Source organism: Malurus melanocephalus, unplaced genomic scaffold (genome assembly GCF_030028575.1).
Source record: "Malurus melanocephalus ecotype Western Australia unplaced genomic scaffold, MMel_1.1 scaffold_346, whole genome shotgun sequence".
Taxonomy (NCBI): Eukaryota; Metazoa; Chordata; class Aves; order Passeriformes; family Maluridae; genus Malurus; species Malurus melanocephalus.
In genome coordinates, this window is record NW_026623578.1 from 534,372 (window position 1) to 553,001 (window position 18,630).

An 18,630-nucleotide genomic window follows, 5' to 3' on the forward strand; every position below is an offset into this window, starting at 1 on the left:
TTGTATTAGGAGTGGGRAGTGCTTGCCTTTTGCTGCAGTATTTAATGTCGATGACCAATAAATTGTCCGTGCTGTTGAGGGGAAATCTCAAGTGATCCAGCTGAAGATCTGCAAATACTTTTAAACTATATTTTCCTTTTGTTACAAGTGTAACACCTGGGATTCTATAATTGASTTTTCACTACTCACTCTGGGAGAAGCTTTGGTTTCCTGTCCCTGTGTTGGGTGTGGTAGGCCTGTTGGGGTTATCTGAGCATGATTCAGTGAACTTCAGAGCAGAGCTTGTGTCTCATTCTTCTAGCATTTATTGCTTGTGGCAGACGTCATTTAGGCTTCTCCCAGCTCAGATACCCCCTGAACTCTGAGCAGTTCGGGCCGGGCCCTACCTGCACACTGTGAAGATCTTGGTTTGCCATGTATGAGCCCATGGCGGGGGCAGTGCCCGGCTGGCCGGGGCAGGGGCGCTGGGGGTCCGGGCCCTGGGCTGGGTGCTGTGCTGTGCCCTGAGARCCCCGCAAAGCCGCGCTGCTCTGGGGAACCCAAAGCACGGCACCACCGGCTGCCCCAGGAACGAGGGGCGAGGCGTACGGGGCCGCCTGTCCCGGGGGCACCGGGGGATCGTGTCTGCAGGTGGAGAAGTGGGGCTGAGCCCCGACCCCTGCAGCCCCGGGCGCTGCTCCCGGCGYCTCCGCAACCTCGGGAGTCCCCTGGGCTTCGACGGGGCCAGGGCTCCGCGGGGCACGGATGCGGAGGGAGGGCTGCTCCTGCCCTACCCTTGCCCACCCATCCCGGTCCTGCGCCGGGCGTCGGGCGCGGCCGGGTGAGTCAGCGCCGTGCCGGGGGGGCGCCGGGGCGGGAAGGGCCCGCCCGGCCCTACAAAACCCCGCCCGGGCCGCCGCGGGCCCCAGCCGCTGCCAGAGCCGCCCGAGCCGCCGCCAGAGCCGCCCTGCCCGCCCAGCCAGGTGAGCCCTCGGCGGCAGCGCCGCAGGAGCGGGGGGAGGCGGCAGCGCCGCCGGGCCGGGCCGGGCTGCGGGCGGGGGTCGYGCTGAGGGAGCCGCTGCTGCGGAGAGACCCGAGCGGGCGCTGCCCGGGCAGGATGCGGAGCGGGGCGGTGGCTGCCGCCGCCCTCCCGCACCGGTGCCCGGCTCCTCTTCCTCCGGCCCTGCCCGCCCGTTACTTTTCCGTGCTTGGTTGCACGTTGAGTCGGAGGGTCCAGGGGCGAGGCAGCCCTCGGGAAGCTCCGTGCGCCCCGCACCAGCAATGGGTGTGGCGGCACCGCTCAGGAAAGAGGAACGAGTCCCAAACTTTGACAAACTTCCCCACATAGTAATTTCTTCTCGTCGTTAAGGTACACAGAGGCTCAGCAGGATTGACCATGGTACTGTCAGTTCGCTTTTCAGCGCGGAGTGTTGCCGAGGAGCTGTGCCGGCCAGCCMGGCGTTCATTCAGCTGGAGCGGGGCTGGAATCGCTCCCGCAGACACGGCGGAGCCCAGAGCCCGCGGAGGCAGCGGCCCTTTCGCTTCTGTGCCCTGCTCGCCCAGGGTGCGGCCGCGGTGCCGGAGCCGCTGCAGATGCAGCCGCTGCTCCGGGCAGCAGGAGAGCCCTGCAGGGCAGAGCCGGGTGGGCAGCGCTCCCCGGGATTGCCTTTGCGCTCCCCAGCGCTGTGCCACGGAGCCCCGGGCGCTCCCTGCTCGCACGGCCGGGCTTGGGCGTGGCTCTGCCTCCCACCCTGCCCGGCCATGAACAGAATTGCAGAGATCCTGCTGCTGCTGCTGCCTTTTAGATTGTGAGTCAGCTCGGACACCACTTCCTCCTCGAGYGAGGAGGGGAGGTAGAGCAGAGGAATGTTGCTAGGTATTTTAACTGAAAGAGAGAAGTGAAATGATTTCGGGATAGTCACGCAGATGTGAGTTATGTGCTTATATATGGCAATTTTACTTCTGTTTAGCATTAGTTGTTATGTCCGTGTTCAAATGCTGTATCTGCACAGAGGTGCAGAACCCCACATACAGATCAAGAGTGAAAGAATCTTGGAACCTCTATGCCCTTGATCGATTCATCCCTATGTGTGGGTGGCTTCTGTTGATATAGCTGGTTGTGGTAAGGAGCCCTAGTGAGTTTGGTTTCCATTGGCTAACATTTGGTATAGTTTGCTTGATGCTCCCTAAAACCCAACAGGTTTTCCTGTAAAGTCTCAAAAGTTAGAGTAACTTGAATATTAAGAAACAAAGTCCTTAATTTTTTATGTGCATAGCATCTTCCTRGARTGGAACTTCCTGSGTAATGAGCAGTGTCTGTKTAAGGGAATGGTTCAAGTATGTTTGTGTTGGTATGGWTTAATGGGTTTTAATTMTTTTCTYYAAAAATGACTTTTTTTCCTCTGAATAGTGRCTTTAAGTGATGTGCTAAACTTTAGTGGGTGATTTGGGGAGATGCAGCCTGGCTTATTTGTACTTCTGCTTAGCAGGGCATATAAATGAATGATTTTAAGCCCTGGTTTCATCTACAGCAGATACTGCAGGTTTTCCTCACTCTCCTCATCTCCTCTGCTAACAGGCTTGCCCTAGTTTTTGGACACAAATGTGCTCCAAATGAAAGAGTTTCCATTCTCTCATTCCGGGGATGCCGTTTCCTTGGCTCAGATGTCTGGGAACACCCTTTGCTCAAATCTCTGCCGAGTGTAATAAGTGCTTCTTAAAATGCTAACTCTGCTTCTTGAGCAATGCAGTTGTTTGTGCATACCTGAAACTTTTCCATGGAGCACAGGGGTTTTTTCCATAATATATGTGAGCTGGCCCTGGGAATCAAGATATGGGGCTGCTTTTAAACAACATTCTTCCGTTACCAAACAGTTATAAGCTGATGAATAGAGGTTGGGCCAGTATAATAACAGATGTGCCAATCAGTGCTTTCTGGGAGGGTTGAGGTCAAAACATGCCATTTCTTTTAGCAGAAAAATGTGATTCAGGATTGTGTAATGTGCATTTAGAAATTGGTTGTAGAAACTTGCCTTAAGGTATTAAAGTATTAGAATACAGCTGGAAGGTAAAACTTGATTCCTTTCCAGTGTAAGGAAGAGCAGGCTGGTACAAGTATCTTCTCTTTACATGTTCAGACCCATCCAATACTTGTCAAAACCACATCAGATAAAATCAGTCTATCAAGAAACAGTGAGAGTCTGTTCTCAAATACGAGTGCCTTACAGAGCAGGATGTGACAAAAGCTGTGTTTGTTCCTTGGGTAAAAAAAACCTTCTCTGTGAAGATTTTTGCAAGAACTCCCATTTGTTCCCTTTGCCAGCTTGCTGTTGATGGGCAATCAGTTGCTATAGCATTGTTGTGTGCTGGTGATATGAAYGTCGAGTTCCAGCTTTGTTTGAGGGTGTGTTAATTCTGTTCCTGGACTCTGATCAAATGTATTTGTTCCAACAAACCTGATTCAGTGTTGTTTTTAATCGATTTGGAAACAGTAGTCTTGCAAAAAGCTGTTCAGTGATTTTTTTTTTTCATGTAGAAGGTTATACTGCAGTTGCTTTGCTTCAGCTCTCAGTGGTGTTTTCTTTGGGACAAACCAGACTGAAGGACTTTAGCTGCTCATCTTTAGTAGTGGTTGAAATACTGTCAGTACAAAGGTCTCCCAGGCTCTTCATTTTATTAAGTATAAACTTAAGACTGTCATAACTCAGGAATATATCAGTCCCCTCCAACCAGCATGGTTAACAGTGCCAACATCAGGCACAGTTTACTGCAACTTCTGCTGCCTATCTTTAAAGGCCTGAGTTGAATTTTTCCTCTGAAAAAAATTTATTCTCAAATATATGACTGTGATTTTTGTTCTCTTATTTTTTTCCCCCTGAAATCTTAATTTTTGCTTGAAGTAAAATTGTTTTACTTAAACCTGTGTTGTTTCAGAAGATTAAAACTTCTGTGTTCCAAGTGAGGAAAGATGTGATAACAGCAGTAACACTACAAAAGTACTGCAGTTATTCTGCAGTGTTTTATTCTTGTAATGCTATTTTTGCCAAAAGTAGAGATTTCTTTGCTTTTCTCTTTACAGGAGCTAAAATTTTAAAAATGAACACTTTTACTGGAGTTTTAACCAGATTGCCATTATTGAGAAACTATTTCAAACTTCTCTCTGGTTCTCCAAGCTCTTAATTGGTCACTGAGTGGAAAGGAGTCTGGTTTGTGTGGGAAAACAGCCTGGGTAGCTGGTACTGAGAAAGCCCCCATAGTGTCACAGGAGTGACTGGTGGAGGATTAAAAACCATCTGAAAACCAATGGAAAGGACATRCCCAGCACAATAGCTGGGAGTTGTCTGGAAGGGCACAGAGCCAGGGAAGTGGCCTGGGGAACCGGTGACAGTGTGGGAGTGAAGGGCGTGGCACCCAGCTGAAAACAGGGCAGWTTTGGGACCTTAAGGCTCACTTACCCGTTAGTGGAATGTCACTGGTTTCTCCTCTCCTGAAGCCAGCCCTTTKCCCTGTTTGACAATGCTCTCTGCAGCTGGATTGTAAAGGTCCTGGGAAAAAAGCTTTCATTTCAGCAGCAAATATTGTTTGCTGCAGGTGCCATCCTGGGTGATGGATGGTAATGTGTGTGGCAGTGTCTGTYCTTTCTGAGGAGAACTTGAGAGCAGAGTTTTGGTTATGTATCAAGCCTCTTAAATATTGCCCCTTACAATCTCTTAAAAAGCTTTCCTTAGCGAGAGACCCTTTCACTAAAACAATAATACAGCTCTGGCAATCTCCCTGACCAGAAAACAGAGTTAAAAAAGGGAAAATATTGTAACWTAAGTTTATCACATTGATGTTCATTTATGCAATGTGTATAATCTGTCTCAGGGTTGGATTTTCCCCTATTTTTTTCACATATGCAAACAAGTTGTTACTCAACAACTCAGTTGTTACTCACAACTCACTCAGGTCCTGGCAATGGAATGCTGATATTGATTAAGTTGCCACAGTKGCTCTTTTTCTTGGAGCTACCATTTTAACATAGTCCTTATTGCCTCATCTCTGGTAGTCATGTTACTAAGTGGGGTTTGTTGTGGGGAGCTACATCAAAACCACAAGAGCCAGCATCCAGGGTTAAAGATTGAACAGAGTTGTGGCTTTGAAAAATGTCTGCATGAAAAACACTTCCACTGCATTTCCTGAGTACTTGAGGAATTGAGCATCTGATTTAAATGCTACTACTTTGAACTGGACCAAGCCATAATGTTTCTGAATAATTTTCTTGGCACTGAATTGTCAGCTTAGTCAATTCTGTTTCTGAGGTAGAGATTCWCCAATTCCTGTGTAAGTATTTAAAAAGCAGGAGAAATGGTTGTTTAAGGAATTTTTATTGTGCAATGGAATGAAGACGTCTTGCTGTTGCATTATTAATGGTGGTGTGGCTTGGAAACTCTTCAGTTTTCTTTCCTGCYTGGTATTAGCAGATCCATTGGACTTGAAGTGCTTCAGTGTTTCAAGACTGTGTAACACTGATGTAACMGTAAATATATTTAAATCCACTTTTTTTTCTCTTCCTCCAGCATTCTTGCAAGATGTCTACTGTTCATGAAATTTTAAGCAAGCTCACCCTTGAAGGAGATGTAAGTATTATTATCTAAACAAGAAAAGTTTGTTTTACTTAAATGTCCCATCTTGTTCCTTAGACAAGACTCTGCACCAACAMTTGTACTGAATTGTACAGTTTACAAGACTCCACACATCTCTTAAACTTTTATTGGCTAAAATCCCAATCAGCAGTGATCARTTTTCATCCACAAACCAGCTGTAAACAGGACAGTTATATGATTTAATGAGAATCCTTCTAAGTGGCCAGCAGCATGAGCAATATTCTCCTGAATATTCTCCTTTCACCAAAGACAGCACAGGACAAATAAGGCTGGTTTGCATCTGTGTCCTTCTTTCTTCCAAAGAAACAACTGAGTTAAGGATGAGAAGATGGAAATATATTTGGCTTTGCTGATAGCCTCTGAATTTCTTTATATTTTTTCCTGGTTGAAAATGCAGAACATTATAAGGACAAAAATATTTGGGATCTAATTTCTGTAGTGGTTTTCACCAAAACCAAGCTAGTTCTTGAAAAAACTTCTGTTTTAATTTTGATTGCGTATTTCGCACCACGTCTGCAATTGGAAAGGACAAAAGGATTGTAGTTGTACTGAAATACCAGAAAGCCACAGTCTTGCTTTGATTTCTTAAATTGCAATGAGATGGTAGATTACCAGTGTGGTATCAGCATATCATGCCATAAATTTGTGGTTCTGTGATTGTCACTGAAGAGGAAGTGAATCCTAGCCATGTGTTATTTCATCACATTGAAAAAAAACATCTAAATCTTATAGCTGGTAACTCCAGATCTGAGCTTGGTMCAAGCAAATGTTTTGCCAATTTTTGTTACTTGTTGTGAAATTAATTATACCAGACAATRGTTGTGAAAGAGCTGTTGCAAAGAMCTGGCCAGTGCAYTGGAGGTAAGYGGTAAAACTGGTTCTGTRGTGCTAAAGCAGACAAGTCTTCAGCTTTCATAGTTGTGTGTTTCAATGAAGAATTACTTTTGGAAGAATATTTAAGCAATCTGTTCTCAAGGGCAGAAACGTTTCTTCCTTGATGYTTGCAAATAGTTGCGAAAGTCAGATTTGAATATTGTTCCATGGCAGTATTTCCATCAGAAATCCCACAGCAGAGTGTAAGATGGATCAGGCAGATAATTTGGGCTGTAAATGGGAAGCCAGAATTACTGAGTAGCTGGCCTGGGYAGCTGTGCAGCATTAGACCACATCCTCTGAGCAATGATTCAGCACATTAACTGACCTTAAACACAGTATGTGGACCACCCATTTTTCTCTTTAAAAAAGTTTTTAAGCTTGAGGATATAGAAGAGTTGTGGCTGAACCCCAGTGCTGTCGTGTGCAATGCAGAACTGGTGTGCTGTGCATCAGGGCTCTAGCCTGATCTGAGTGGAGGTGAAGCACCTGATTGCCTCAGCCTTCCTTCCTTTCACAAGAGGATGGAGTTGAGCTGAGGTTGATCTGTGCTCACACTTTGTGCAKCTCTCCACAAGAGTACAGAAGGATTCTTGGGACACCCAGGTGCAGATATGGTCAAAGGGTCCTGGTGGTTTTAGATTAAATTAAGCCTCTTCAGCTGTTGGTGATATTTGCTTCTCCCTCGTGTTTTCCAATAGGATTAAATTTGTCAARCTCAGAGGAAGAGAACCATTTGGAGGACCTCTGAAGCACACCCAATGCATGGGGAGAAAACAAACTCCTCTGCTTTAGTTTGGCCCAGAWGGGTGGTGCAGTTGCACACTAGCTGGCCTTCTAATGCCATATTGGAAAGAATTTGATACTGAACTAAATGGAAAATCAATTAGAAAGCTCTCTTGTCTGAAAACATGCAGTACAAGTACTGTAGCAGGGTAGTGTAGCAGAGTAATTGAATAGTTTGGAATTTAAATGGCTGTTTTTCATRGGCAATCACCCTGATAAGACCTGTCAGGTGTCAAGAAAACTGAGTCTGATTTGGTAAATTAATTTTAACAAGGGACAGAGTAAAAGATGGCCACCAAATTGCAAATTGCTGTGTATTTTGTTAGTGTATGGTACCACCTTTACAGTAAAATACTCCATCCAAATTACTCAGCAAATACTTAGAGCTGGGTGGAAGGAGAGGWACCCAGCTCTGCTGAGGTCACCAGGTGAATTGTTTCAGTTTATCCAGCATGCTGGTTAATGAGCAGTGCCCAGGATGGTGGATGCCTGCTTTAGGAACCTTTCAGGCACTCAGATTTCTCTGAGGCTGCACTGCACGTCTCCATTTACTGTTACTATTGCCAACTTGATCCACTAAAAGGAAAAGCTGTATTTTGTGGTGTGGCTCTGGGCCAAACTGGGGCCACTTTGCTGGACTGAGCTGATGGTAAGAGACAAAAGAAAATTATTCAGTTTATTGGTGCTTTTTTGACTTCCCATCTGCACAACATAAAACAGACTGTCTCCAGAAGGCACAGGAGTAGCTGCCAGAGGAATCTGTACAGAACAGCGTGACCTCTATGGGGATTGAGTCAAATGTAGTCAGAACCATGGAATTTTTTAGTTAAAAGTTGTCCTCTTAAAAATTTGCAAGTAAAAATATTTTCCAGGGTTATTAGGATAGTTTAGTCCTGTTCATGAACCCAGATTTCTTTTGGAGTTAGAGATGGAAACAAAAGTTTCTGGGGATCTTTTCCAAGAAAGCTTAGTTGTTCATTCACTTAGGAAATGGCTGGGGCAATTTCAGGTACTAGTAGCTCTACCTCTCTGGCAGAGGTTTAGGTCTCTAAATTGAACTCAGCAGAGTGGGATTTGTGAATATTACCCAGCTACTTGTATGAAAATCTGTGGTTTAGTTTAACCTGCCCCTGGGGAGGTGATAACAAGCTGCTACCTTGCACTGAGGCAGCTGAGGAGAGTTGAATCTCTRTTCTGCTCACTGTCTGTTTGCAGCTATAGTTCTCATGAGAGGGTCATAATAAACAGCTGATAAAATCTGGCAACTTGGAAAACGTTGCATCTGTTTACTAAGTGAACTTACCTGCAAGTCYTCTTACTCTTAGCAGAGATAATTTGAAATGTCATTTGGTTTTGTAAGCTTCAWGCTGCTTAAAGCAAGGTTCTGCAGGCCAAGAGTTTCAAAAGGCAATTGGGGGTAATAGCTGCTTTCTATGGCTATAGGCTGAAATGGATTTCATGGTCTTATCTTTAAAGTCTATGAGATAGGGCACAAAACTTTTTCTGACTTCCTCATTGTTAGGAATTAATTTTCCTTCTTCCATTTCCTTCTTTTTTTTTTATGATTATTTGTAGCTGTAATCAGAAGTAAAAAAAAAATCTAAAATACTTTAGACTTAAATGTTCTTTGCATTAGCTCTCTGTACTCATTTTCCTTCAGATCTACCCAGAAAGCTCCAGATTTTAGAACACTGAGGTTTAGTGAGTAAACTTGGAAAGTGTTAGGTTTTTGCTGCAATAAATGTAATRTCTATTTGTGTATATTGTGTGCTATGATAAACACAGCTGTGAGTGGSTTTCTGGACAATGCACATGAGGAGAACAGAGTTGCTCTTGGTAGAATTCTATTTTCACAGATACCTGATGGTAGTTCTTGTATTTGAACATTAGGCTGAACTCCAGGTAACCAAGAACCTTGTGTTTTATGAACTGCAGCAATTACACAATCTAACTCTGAAGTTTTGTTCTTTTCCTTCCAGCATTCTCTCCCTCCAAGTGCCTATGCCACAGTCAAGGCCTATTCAAACTTTGATGCTGACCGGGACGCTGCGGCCCTCGAAACAGCCATCAAGACCAAAGGTGAAGGAACAGGGGCTTTTATTCTGCTTCTAAGATAGAAAGCTTGCAAAAAAAAAAAAAAAAAAAAAAAAAAAAAAAAAAAAAAAAAACAAAAAAAAAAAAAAAACCAAACCACCTGGTTCTGAAAAGCCACATTTTAATATCCTTACTCAAGGATGCCTACTTGAGGAAGGTGCTGGGTTTATCAGACCTACCTCATTGATGAAATCTTGACCAAATTAGATTTTGAACCCTTGTAAGTGCATGCTTTAAGTATGCTTTTCAGTTTGATGCCACGAGTTGTTGAGATTATCACTGTGTCTACTTTTCCTCTCTTGACTCACCAGTACTTCAAATTCTGCTTCTTTTCTGCCCCTTGAGAATGAAGCTTCTATGGCAGTGATTTGAGACTGGGCTCTGAATCATGGATTTCTATTGGATTGTTGGAATGGACATTTCCTCCTTTCAGCTCTCCAGACAGCTGCATAGGGGTGGTTTGAACATCTTTCTCCTGGGTTTTGAGTTAGATGCTCATGTATCTTGTATTAATTTGGGGTCAAAGAGGGTCCTATAAACTAGTTTYTGAATTGAATTTGTGCTATTTCAGGGCAGGGCTGTGTGAGAGCTTCTCTGAGTTGGGTTATTAGATAGGCTTCTCTCTGGTGTATTGAAACCATCAGGAGAGCAGGGAGTGTGAGCTACAGCTCTGAAGTAATGCCTTGGTGGTACTGCCAAGGTTTTGATCCTGCCCYAGTCCTGGGACAGGGAGTGCCGCACTTTCCACACTTGCTCAAGCCAGAGAAACCACACCTGGGTGTAGCTGGAACTGGCAAGTCTTTCCCTGCATATCAGAGAGGGAGAAATTTAAAAGCCAAACCATTTCTCATCAGAAAGAAAAGTTCCAGCAGTGCCAGCAAAGCACATGTTTGATTTGCTATAAATTTTTAAATATATCCCCTCCCTGACAAGCCCGAGGCTTCCTTTCACAAGATTTCTTAATTTAACTGGAGAAATTCTTATTAAAGTGGGTACCATTCTGATTTGAGTCATCGTCATGGTTTTGGGTGTTTTTTAAAAAATTCTCTGGTGAGAGAGGTACATATACCAWCATGTTTGGCAGCAGATGCTTTGTGTTTTTGGAGAGTTTTGTCTAGACTTTACATTTTTTTGCAGCTCTGATTATAGCACAAGTCTAAACATGCCAAATACACCATCAGGCTTTCAGGATAGGTACAAATTTACACATTTGAACTCCCWAGCTGCTAATTATTGCAAAAGGAAATTGCAATATCCTCAGCAGTACAAAAGCTTTTCCAGTCAGGAAAATCAAGCTCCTGCCATATTTTCTCACAGCAAAGATCAGAAGTGCAGTTAAGATAACATAGAAACATTTCAGTAGGGAGATGATTTTCAACTCTGAGTAACAGGGAATTTACTCATGAACCTGCATGTTTGCAGGATTCTTGCTGCTTATTAGTTTGTTATGCAGGAGTTATTTTGGGAAGGTGGCTTTAAAGGGGAAAATCTCTTTATGGTTTTGTTCCTGAATCTTCCACCCTAAAGAATCTCACACAGGAAGTATTCTTGTGCAACTATAAGAGGAAGAGTTTTATGACCCTTCTTCCAGGAACTGTTTCCTTGCACTTTGAAAGCTTTGTAACAGGATATTTTCATCTGCTGCTTTAGAAGATTTGCTAAAATGTGAGCTCTCTAAAATATAGGTGGAGTTTTTTCTCAAATGCAAATTCTGACTCATCCAAATAGGARTTGTTTATTTATGAACAGTGATGTAAAAAGCTACCTGCAAGAACAAGTTTAAAAATATTTCTGGGAAATATCTAAGTAGTTTTGGAGCTAAAAATATTACTTCCATAGTGAACAAACTGTCTATATCCACAGTAGCTACCATTTTCCTAGGAAGYATTAGCATTTCTCCTGCAGTTGGTTTGCACGGTATGGGGAAAGTAGAAATAAGCAATGTGAGTTATCATAGAATRGTGAAGAAGAATTTGGCTTATTCATTTCAAGACAGAGAGAGATAAATATATATAYAAGCTGTTTTGTGGTTGAAAATTTAAAAAATAAAACAGGCACATAGGAACAATGTGGGGGCTTTACTCTCTACAGGACAAAGGAATCCTGGTAACTGAACCTTTGGGCTTTCTTTGTGTGGAAAATCAAGGCCTGTACATGCTCTAATGGGCCTGTATTTCACACTCACCAAAGCAGTCTTTCCAATAAATTAGAAATTATAGCAGTACTACGGAAATAGTATCTCSTGGAGCCTTATCTCTGTGTGTACCTTATATAAACAGTGCCTCAAGTGTGGTGTTTGCCATCAGGGYGGCCCAGTTTGGAGAGTCCCATATAAATTATTACCCAGGAATGGAAGCTCCCGGAATCAGTCATGAAGCTCCATTTTAGGGACTGGGTGTAAAATGGCTAAAATGTATTTTACTGCCTAAACAGCAGCTGTGTATTTGTTTTAGGAAAAGATCTGGGGCAGAGTGTCTGACTGTTCTGCTCTATGTAATATCTAAATTTTTCAGCATGCATTCMCACTCTTCAGATTAATTCCTCAGAGGTTACTAAGCCATCTGTTCAACCTGTGGAAAATACTGTGATGTGTTCATTTGGGCTGAGATCTAAACTATACTGCACAAATACATTGTCCAGCCCTGTTCAGGGCCCTGACTAGAGCTGAATTAAATGTTTATATCCATCAGCCTGGGAAGGGAAATGTGCAAAAATGGCTTCAGGTCATATAAAACCAGTTTGTAGTCAGCAATTGTTCAATCTAGAGGTTGCATAATGCAAATAACTTGTTACAGTTCTGGCTTGTTCCTTTTGGTGTAAATGTCATGGCTGTGTTTCATTTTTATGCTGTTTAGTGTTTCTACAGCATATTCATCCAGTGCCTTGGCATATCCTTTGTAAATGTTGGCTTTTTGCTGTATAGAACAAGGAACTGTTTAATTTCTGTGTAATGCTCTATTGTGCCCTGTTTATGGATTAGTTGATGTATATAAGTCTAAATAGAAGAAACTAGCTAGAAGAGTACTAACAGAGCTTATGTTAAGTTTTCTTTTCATTTTTTTTGTAGCAAAGATGACTGCTGAATTGTCTCTTTTCTGTTTCAGAGTTTTTTCCTAGATTATTTTAGACTTGGTGTGTCTCAAGTACTTATTAAATAATTTTGTCAGAGTAGGTTGGAAATAGTTGTTACTTGGAACCTTTTATTGAGGTTTCATGGGATACTTGTTTTATTCCATGGCTGGCAGAAYTGAGACACAGGCTTGTTGTGGGAAAGGACTTAGAACATAGATCTGTAATAAAGTCATTAAACCCAGAAACTGGTAAAACAATGATGACATGTAAACCAGTCAGTTCAATCTTACAGAAAGGTCTTCTATATGTGGTATATCCAACATGCCCATACCTTTTAACAGAGTTCTTAAGATTGTTAAGTAAAAGTTTTTAGAGGACATCTGCTGGCTTGCTGGTGTGAGAGAGCAGTGCCTGAAATGCACCAAACTGCAACAGTCACATATTCTGACTGTTAAAACTGTCTCCTAAGAAATATCTCATTGCAATATGGTTTGGGTTTGGTGAACCCTTGCTAAGCAAACTAGCAGAGCTAAAATTACAACCTTGTTTTATCTGAATTTTTCCCTTTGACCCCATTSGTGTTCATTTCCTCATTTTTGCTGRTTGAGCTCCAGCACTGTGATCTTACCAATGGCCCACATTGCCTCTTTCACAAGAAAAGCTGTTATTAAGCACAATTTTTCTTTCCATTCCCCATTGATAGAAATGCAGGGATAAAATCTGCCTAGCCAGAATAAATTTGGAAATAAACTTTCAGAGACTTTAGCAAACAGCAGAGAGCTGCCGTCCTGCTCTGCCCCACCTCAGCAGTGTGAGTCAGCATCCTGTGCATGCAGTGGTGATTCCCAAGTGTGAATGAARCACAAGCTCTCACTTTCCACCAAATGCCAGAGCAATGAGTTCACTTCATATTTCCATAGCATATGCATAAAAAACTTGGATGCAGTCGTYTGTGGGCTTCTAATCTTTAACAATTGTGTTACAACTTGAAAATGTCATTTGCTGTTTTGAATGCCAAGAATGGTTTAAATTCAGAATTTATTAAAAAGACATTGGCTTGTGCTGTGGGCCTGCAACAGCTGAAAGGTTTAATGTTTGTGTGTGGCCGTTTCTGGACAGGGAGAATTTGTTTTCTTCTACAATGTGGGAACACTTTAAAATGTGCGGGAGTAGATTATGGCTGAAATGTGCAGTCAGCATGTTTTCAACCCAAAATTTGTAATTTAGACACRTGATGCTTTCCAGGGCCTTTTGGCATCATTTGCAGGCCAAATTTGTGTGAATAAGAGCACTGATGGAGGTCTGCCTCAGCACATGCTAAGGACATGAGGCTACCAAGTGTAGTATTTCATCAAGAAAAATGTGGTAAAGAAAGAGAAAGGATTTTTGAATATGACTTATAATTTTAGATTCTGCAGCTAGGGGTTCAAAGGTCTTTTGGCAAGATTCATACTTTATATGACTCATTTTTATAATATCTGTTGCAGTTCTTTGTTTTAGGTTACTTTGGGTAACAGGGAAAATTAATGTAGCTGGATTCTGCAGGGATCTGAGTCCTGCTAGTAGCTGCTGATCCAGCCCTTACTTTCTGGAGTTTTTTATCAAGAAATTGTCTTTTACACTGATGTGTGTGCAAGTGTGAAAGAAGAGAGACCTGAAGTCTCTCTTCTCTGTGAAACAGAGAGACCTGAAGTGAAGCTCTGGGCTTATTCTGGCCTGTGGATTAGAGCCACCTGTTTACTTCAAAAGCTGACTGCTTCATTGAAGTGCATGGATTTGGAATTATTTCCTTAAAACTAAACCTATACTGATGTGTAGTTCACTTACTTAGAAATTGGGTATTTGAGCATCCACATCCTCTCGGCATGCCAGTTACGCTCAGCATGGATCTTCCAGTGATTTCAAAAATAAACAACACATACTAAATTCTTCAAAAATCCTTTCTGTCTTATGAGCCTCTGAAATATACTGAATTACATATATTGGTTTATTTTCTCACTTCTGTGTTTSGAGTGATGGATCAAAGGGGTTAAATAGAAAATAAAACTGTTTTATTAAGAAGTCTTAATTGAAAACACTCCACTAAAATGACAGGACAGGCTTTAGTCAGTGTAAGTCTGTTCTTGAGCAACTTTTTGTGGAATTCTGAGTGCCTGAATGCAAGTGCACAGACACACAAATGAAGCACAAGACAGAGTAGCAAAGCTGGTCACAAACTGTACTTTTAGGTGTGTACAAATTCTGCATCCCATCAGAACTCTGGGTGGCTTTTTCTCCAGGACCAGGACATGAGGAATACAAACTAAGGAGAGCTGCTGAGCTCTGCTGCAGACAGCACATGTGCTGTGTTTCAGTGTTGGGGAACATCCTGCTAGAAGGACAGTGACAAGAAAGCTTCTTTAACTCTCTGTCTTGTGTCTYTGTAGGTGTGGATGAGGTCACCATCATCAACATCCTGACAAACCGCAGCAATGAACAGAGGCAGGACATTGCTTTTGCCTATCAGAGGAGGACCAAAAAGGTAGTAAAATATGAAGAAATAGTAATTACTGAATATTTTTCTTGTGGACAATCAGGCTTTTCAGGGTTTATCTTTTCAGTGAAATCAAAGATGCACCTACTTTGTCCATGCTGTCACAGTTTAGGACTGGTGGAACTTTGAAATGTGCTGAATATGCACAACTGGAACTGAAATCTGATGGAGATGGTGGTTTCTTAGCACCTTCAGAAATCACAGCAGATCCACAGGATTCCCTGGGGAAATGTGCTAAAAATACTGAGAAGTCACTGGCATGAAATGCTTCCATTTGAAGGAAAAAGTGAAAGAGAGATGCTTTAGGGGATTGTTTTTTGTTGTGTTTCGTGTTTTGGTGGTTTGGGGTGGTTTTTTTTSGTTGGTTTATTTTGCAGGGRGGRATGTTGATTTTTTGTTGTTTTGTTAAGAAACTCAGCAGAAGGAAAGTGTTCTGTTTCTGTTCACAGAGCTGGCTTAGCTGAGAAAGGAATGCAGTCAGTTTGCTATGAGCATTGTAGCTGTGGAGCAAAGGGATGCAATGAGTTGAACTGTCATTAAACACTATCCTGTCATAAATACCTTAGGTACTGATCTATCGATGGAGGAAATCTGTAAAATGTGTGCAGAATTCTGCAAAGTGAGTCTTGCTGTCTGGAAGGCAAGAGCTCTTCTCTTTTGAAGTTTTGGAAATCTTATAATATTTGAAGTTTCATGCCCACAAAAAAGAGGAAACTTGTATAGAGTTCAGATTATGATGAATGTATCTCTTCCAGGTTTGCCAGACCCCAAATGGTAGTCCTCCAGTAGCATCCCAGAATACTCATCTGAACCCAAATGTAAATGTAGCRTTGAATTTTGCCAGTTCACCAGCTTTTATGGATGACTGATAGAGGCACATGCAGAGACACAGCCAGGTTGGACACGTGCATGTGTGCACACGTCTGTACCCCACCGTCCTGCCCTGGGGACAATTGTGCACATCAGTGGACCCCAGCCATGAAATGTGTCACTTAAAGCTTGTTAAATGTTCTGCATGACCACGAAAATGCACAGTCAAGAAAATCTGCAACTTTTTTCATCTGTTTCTCTCACTTTTTTCCCTTGCTGCGACCCAAGAACAAACTGAATTTATCAAGTTTAACAAGTGCCAAAGAATAAAACGACTGTATAAACAATGGAAATGTGCAGTAGGAACCACTCAGAGAGATAAACATGTGAGGAGGCAAGAGAGGAGGAATTGGGATATGAAAAGACACGTAGGTATATCTTCTAGGGACAGTGTCTCACGGTTGTCTTTGCCAGCAGTTGTGCAGATTTTATTAGCAATGTGTTGTGTTGTACTAGGCTGCTTGCTTTGCGTGTTGCAGGATCTATCAATAGACCATAATATTTAAATGTCACATAATTACYTCTTTTAATTCCTTTGGGATGAGCAGTGTCTGATGGAAACTCTTGGTTTAGGTTGGAAGGGAACATYTTTCACTAGATCAGGCTGCTCAAAGACCCATCCAGGCCTTTTGAGCACTTCCAGATATAAGGCAGCCACAAYTTCTCTGGACAACTTGTTCCATAAAATTTATTACAGAGATGTTTCCTGTGGCAGCTTGTGTCTGAAGAACCCATTTTCAGAYAAAGGCTAGAGCATTGTATCCCAAATGGAGTGGTTGTACTAAAATATTTCTCAGACGAAAGCAGCCAGAGGCCCCAAGCCCCGCTTCCCTCCCTTGGTCATCCATGCTGTAAGTGCATACAGTATTAGCATAAATTAGTGCCCTGGATTAAGTGAGTGACTCTGGAAATTAACTGAATGCCTTGACTTTTTATCTCTCTGGCACAAACTTCCCTGCAATTCAGCTGAGGTCACTTTCTCTACCCCTTTACCCCTGCGTTTCCAGCTCACTAATTGTTAGTGAGGAACCAGCAACTGAAATGCAGCAATTCCCTTCTGAATGTTACAGATTTAARTTCAGCTTGGGGAATACATGGATCTGTGTGAACCCCAGACTTGATCCCAGGGATTTCAACTTTGTAACATACACTGCAGGGAAGCTGATAATTAGCATGATTCGACTTACATCTGAAACCCGTAAGGGGAGATGGGCTCTGACTCTATTTGATGCAAATTTGCATCCTCTGCAGTGAATATTTCTGACTCTTCTTTCTCTAGGGTTGACTGGCAACTAACAATAAAGATTTTGGCTACAATCATCTGATAGTTTCCTTGAAGATAGGAATAATCTTTCAGTGCCCAGGGATGGTTTTTTATCTCCTCAGATAGCTGGTTGGGAACTGGGCCTTACAGTGGAATAAGTGTGCAGTCAATTTTCCAGTGTCTTAGCTAGTAAAGAGCTGGGATAAGAGGAAAACCACAAATAATACAGTGCTGCTGGGAAATCTGTGGAGAAGCACTGACCACAGGGAGTCAAACTCGGATCCATCTGTGCYTATTAGCTCCAACAAAGCATCACTGCTTCAGGACTGGAGTGAAGCTGTTCAGATGTGTCTGCACCGTGCTTCCCAGCACTTTGTCAGCCACTGGTGCATTTCTTCTTATTTTCRGAGGATTAGAAAAAAATTCCTTTGCCCTAATTTCTTTCTTAGGCTTTCACGACAGGAAAGCTCTTTATGTTTCTGTTTTCTTGTCAGTTGTATAAGAAACACTGTTGCAGGCTTGGAGACTTTAAGCCCTGCAGGTTAAATTCTCTGGAGATCAGAGGCAAGCTTTAATTTTTTTTTCTTCCATCGTCCCATCTATTTTACAGGAACTTTCTGCAGCGCTCAARTCTGCTCTCTCAGGTCATTTGGAGGCAGTGATCTTGGGTTTGCTGAAGACACCAGCCCAGTATGATGCCTCTGAACTGAAAGCTGCCATGAAGGTAAATAAGCTTTGAATTTAAGGTTATTGATCTGATATCRCTGTCTCAGGAAAGAATATGGACTTTGTATCCAAGGCCACCATGTTTAAAACTGATCATTATTTTATGTAGTGCTCCAGTTTAAATATCCAGCTGCAAGGCATCCAAAATGAGAGAAATTCTGGAACTATATGGTTTTTAAACTCTTAATTAAATCCTCACTTTAAGGAAAAAAGTCTTTCTTGTCAGCTCAGGAGTAACAGGCAGGCTGCTCTGCCTGGCTGCTTTGCTGACTGCTCTTATAAACAATCCCCAGGTTCATAGCATGAGAAACCATTAGGAGARCAGCTGTTAGCAGCAGCCATTAGATCCTCTGCTGGCATTTATTAGCTTAAACAGGAGGTTCCAGWTACTGGGTCATATCACTGATCTTGAAAGAACATCCTGTACCAGACTTGTTCCTATGTAGAGCACAAGGAAGATGGGGCATCAAAAGCAGTCTTTGGAGAAAGAAATGTCCKCTCTGCAGGCCACAGAAACAAGACTTGAGAGGTGCTCATGCCAGTACATTCACCTTTTTAACACACTAAGGTGTGGGAAATTGTAGCTTTGATCCTCACTTAAATTCTGAATGTTTTTGATGAGTTGGGTTTTTTTTTAAGAATTAAAGAAAAGTACTGAGATATATCTGAAATAAAGAGCATGTCAATAAAACAAATTAATTAACTTCTCGAGACAATTAAAAAGGAGTTAATAAACAAAGAAGAAAACAAAAACACCCCCTCCACTGCATAAGCACACACACTTCCAC

At 42.4% G+C, this 18,630-nt stretch overlaps 1 protein-coding gene across 3 annotated transcripts in view; it reads left to right on the forward strand.

Moving 5' to 3' along the window:
• The first annotated feature begins 876 nt into the window (after positions 1-876).
• ANXA2 (annexin A2) overlaps positions 877-18,630 on the forward strand; it is a 23,950-nt gene continuing 6,196 nt past the window's right edge. The window contains exons 1-5 of one of the 3 annotated variants that reach the window (XM_057378197.1): positions 877-962; positions 5,538-5,597; positions 9,263-9,362; positions 14,876-14,970; positions 17,727-17,840. In XM_057378197.1, coding sequence (XP_057234180.1) covers positions 5,550-5,597; positions 9,263-9,362; positions 14,876-14,970; positions 17,727-17,840 — 357 coding nt within the window. In that variant the 5' untranslated portion in view covers positions 877-962; positions 5,538-5,549. Of the gene's footprint in view, positions 963-1,826; positions 1,908-5,537; positions 5,598-9,262; positions 9,363-14,875; positions 14,971-17,726; positions 17,841-18,630 lie in introns of those variants that run through there. The other 2 variants (XM_057378199.1, XM_057378198.1) reach the window with 2 other exon arrangements.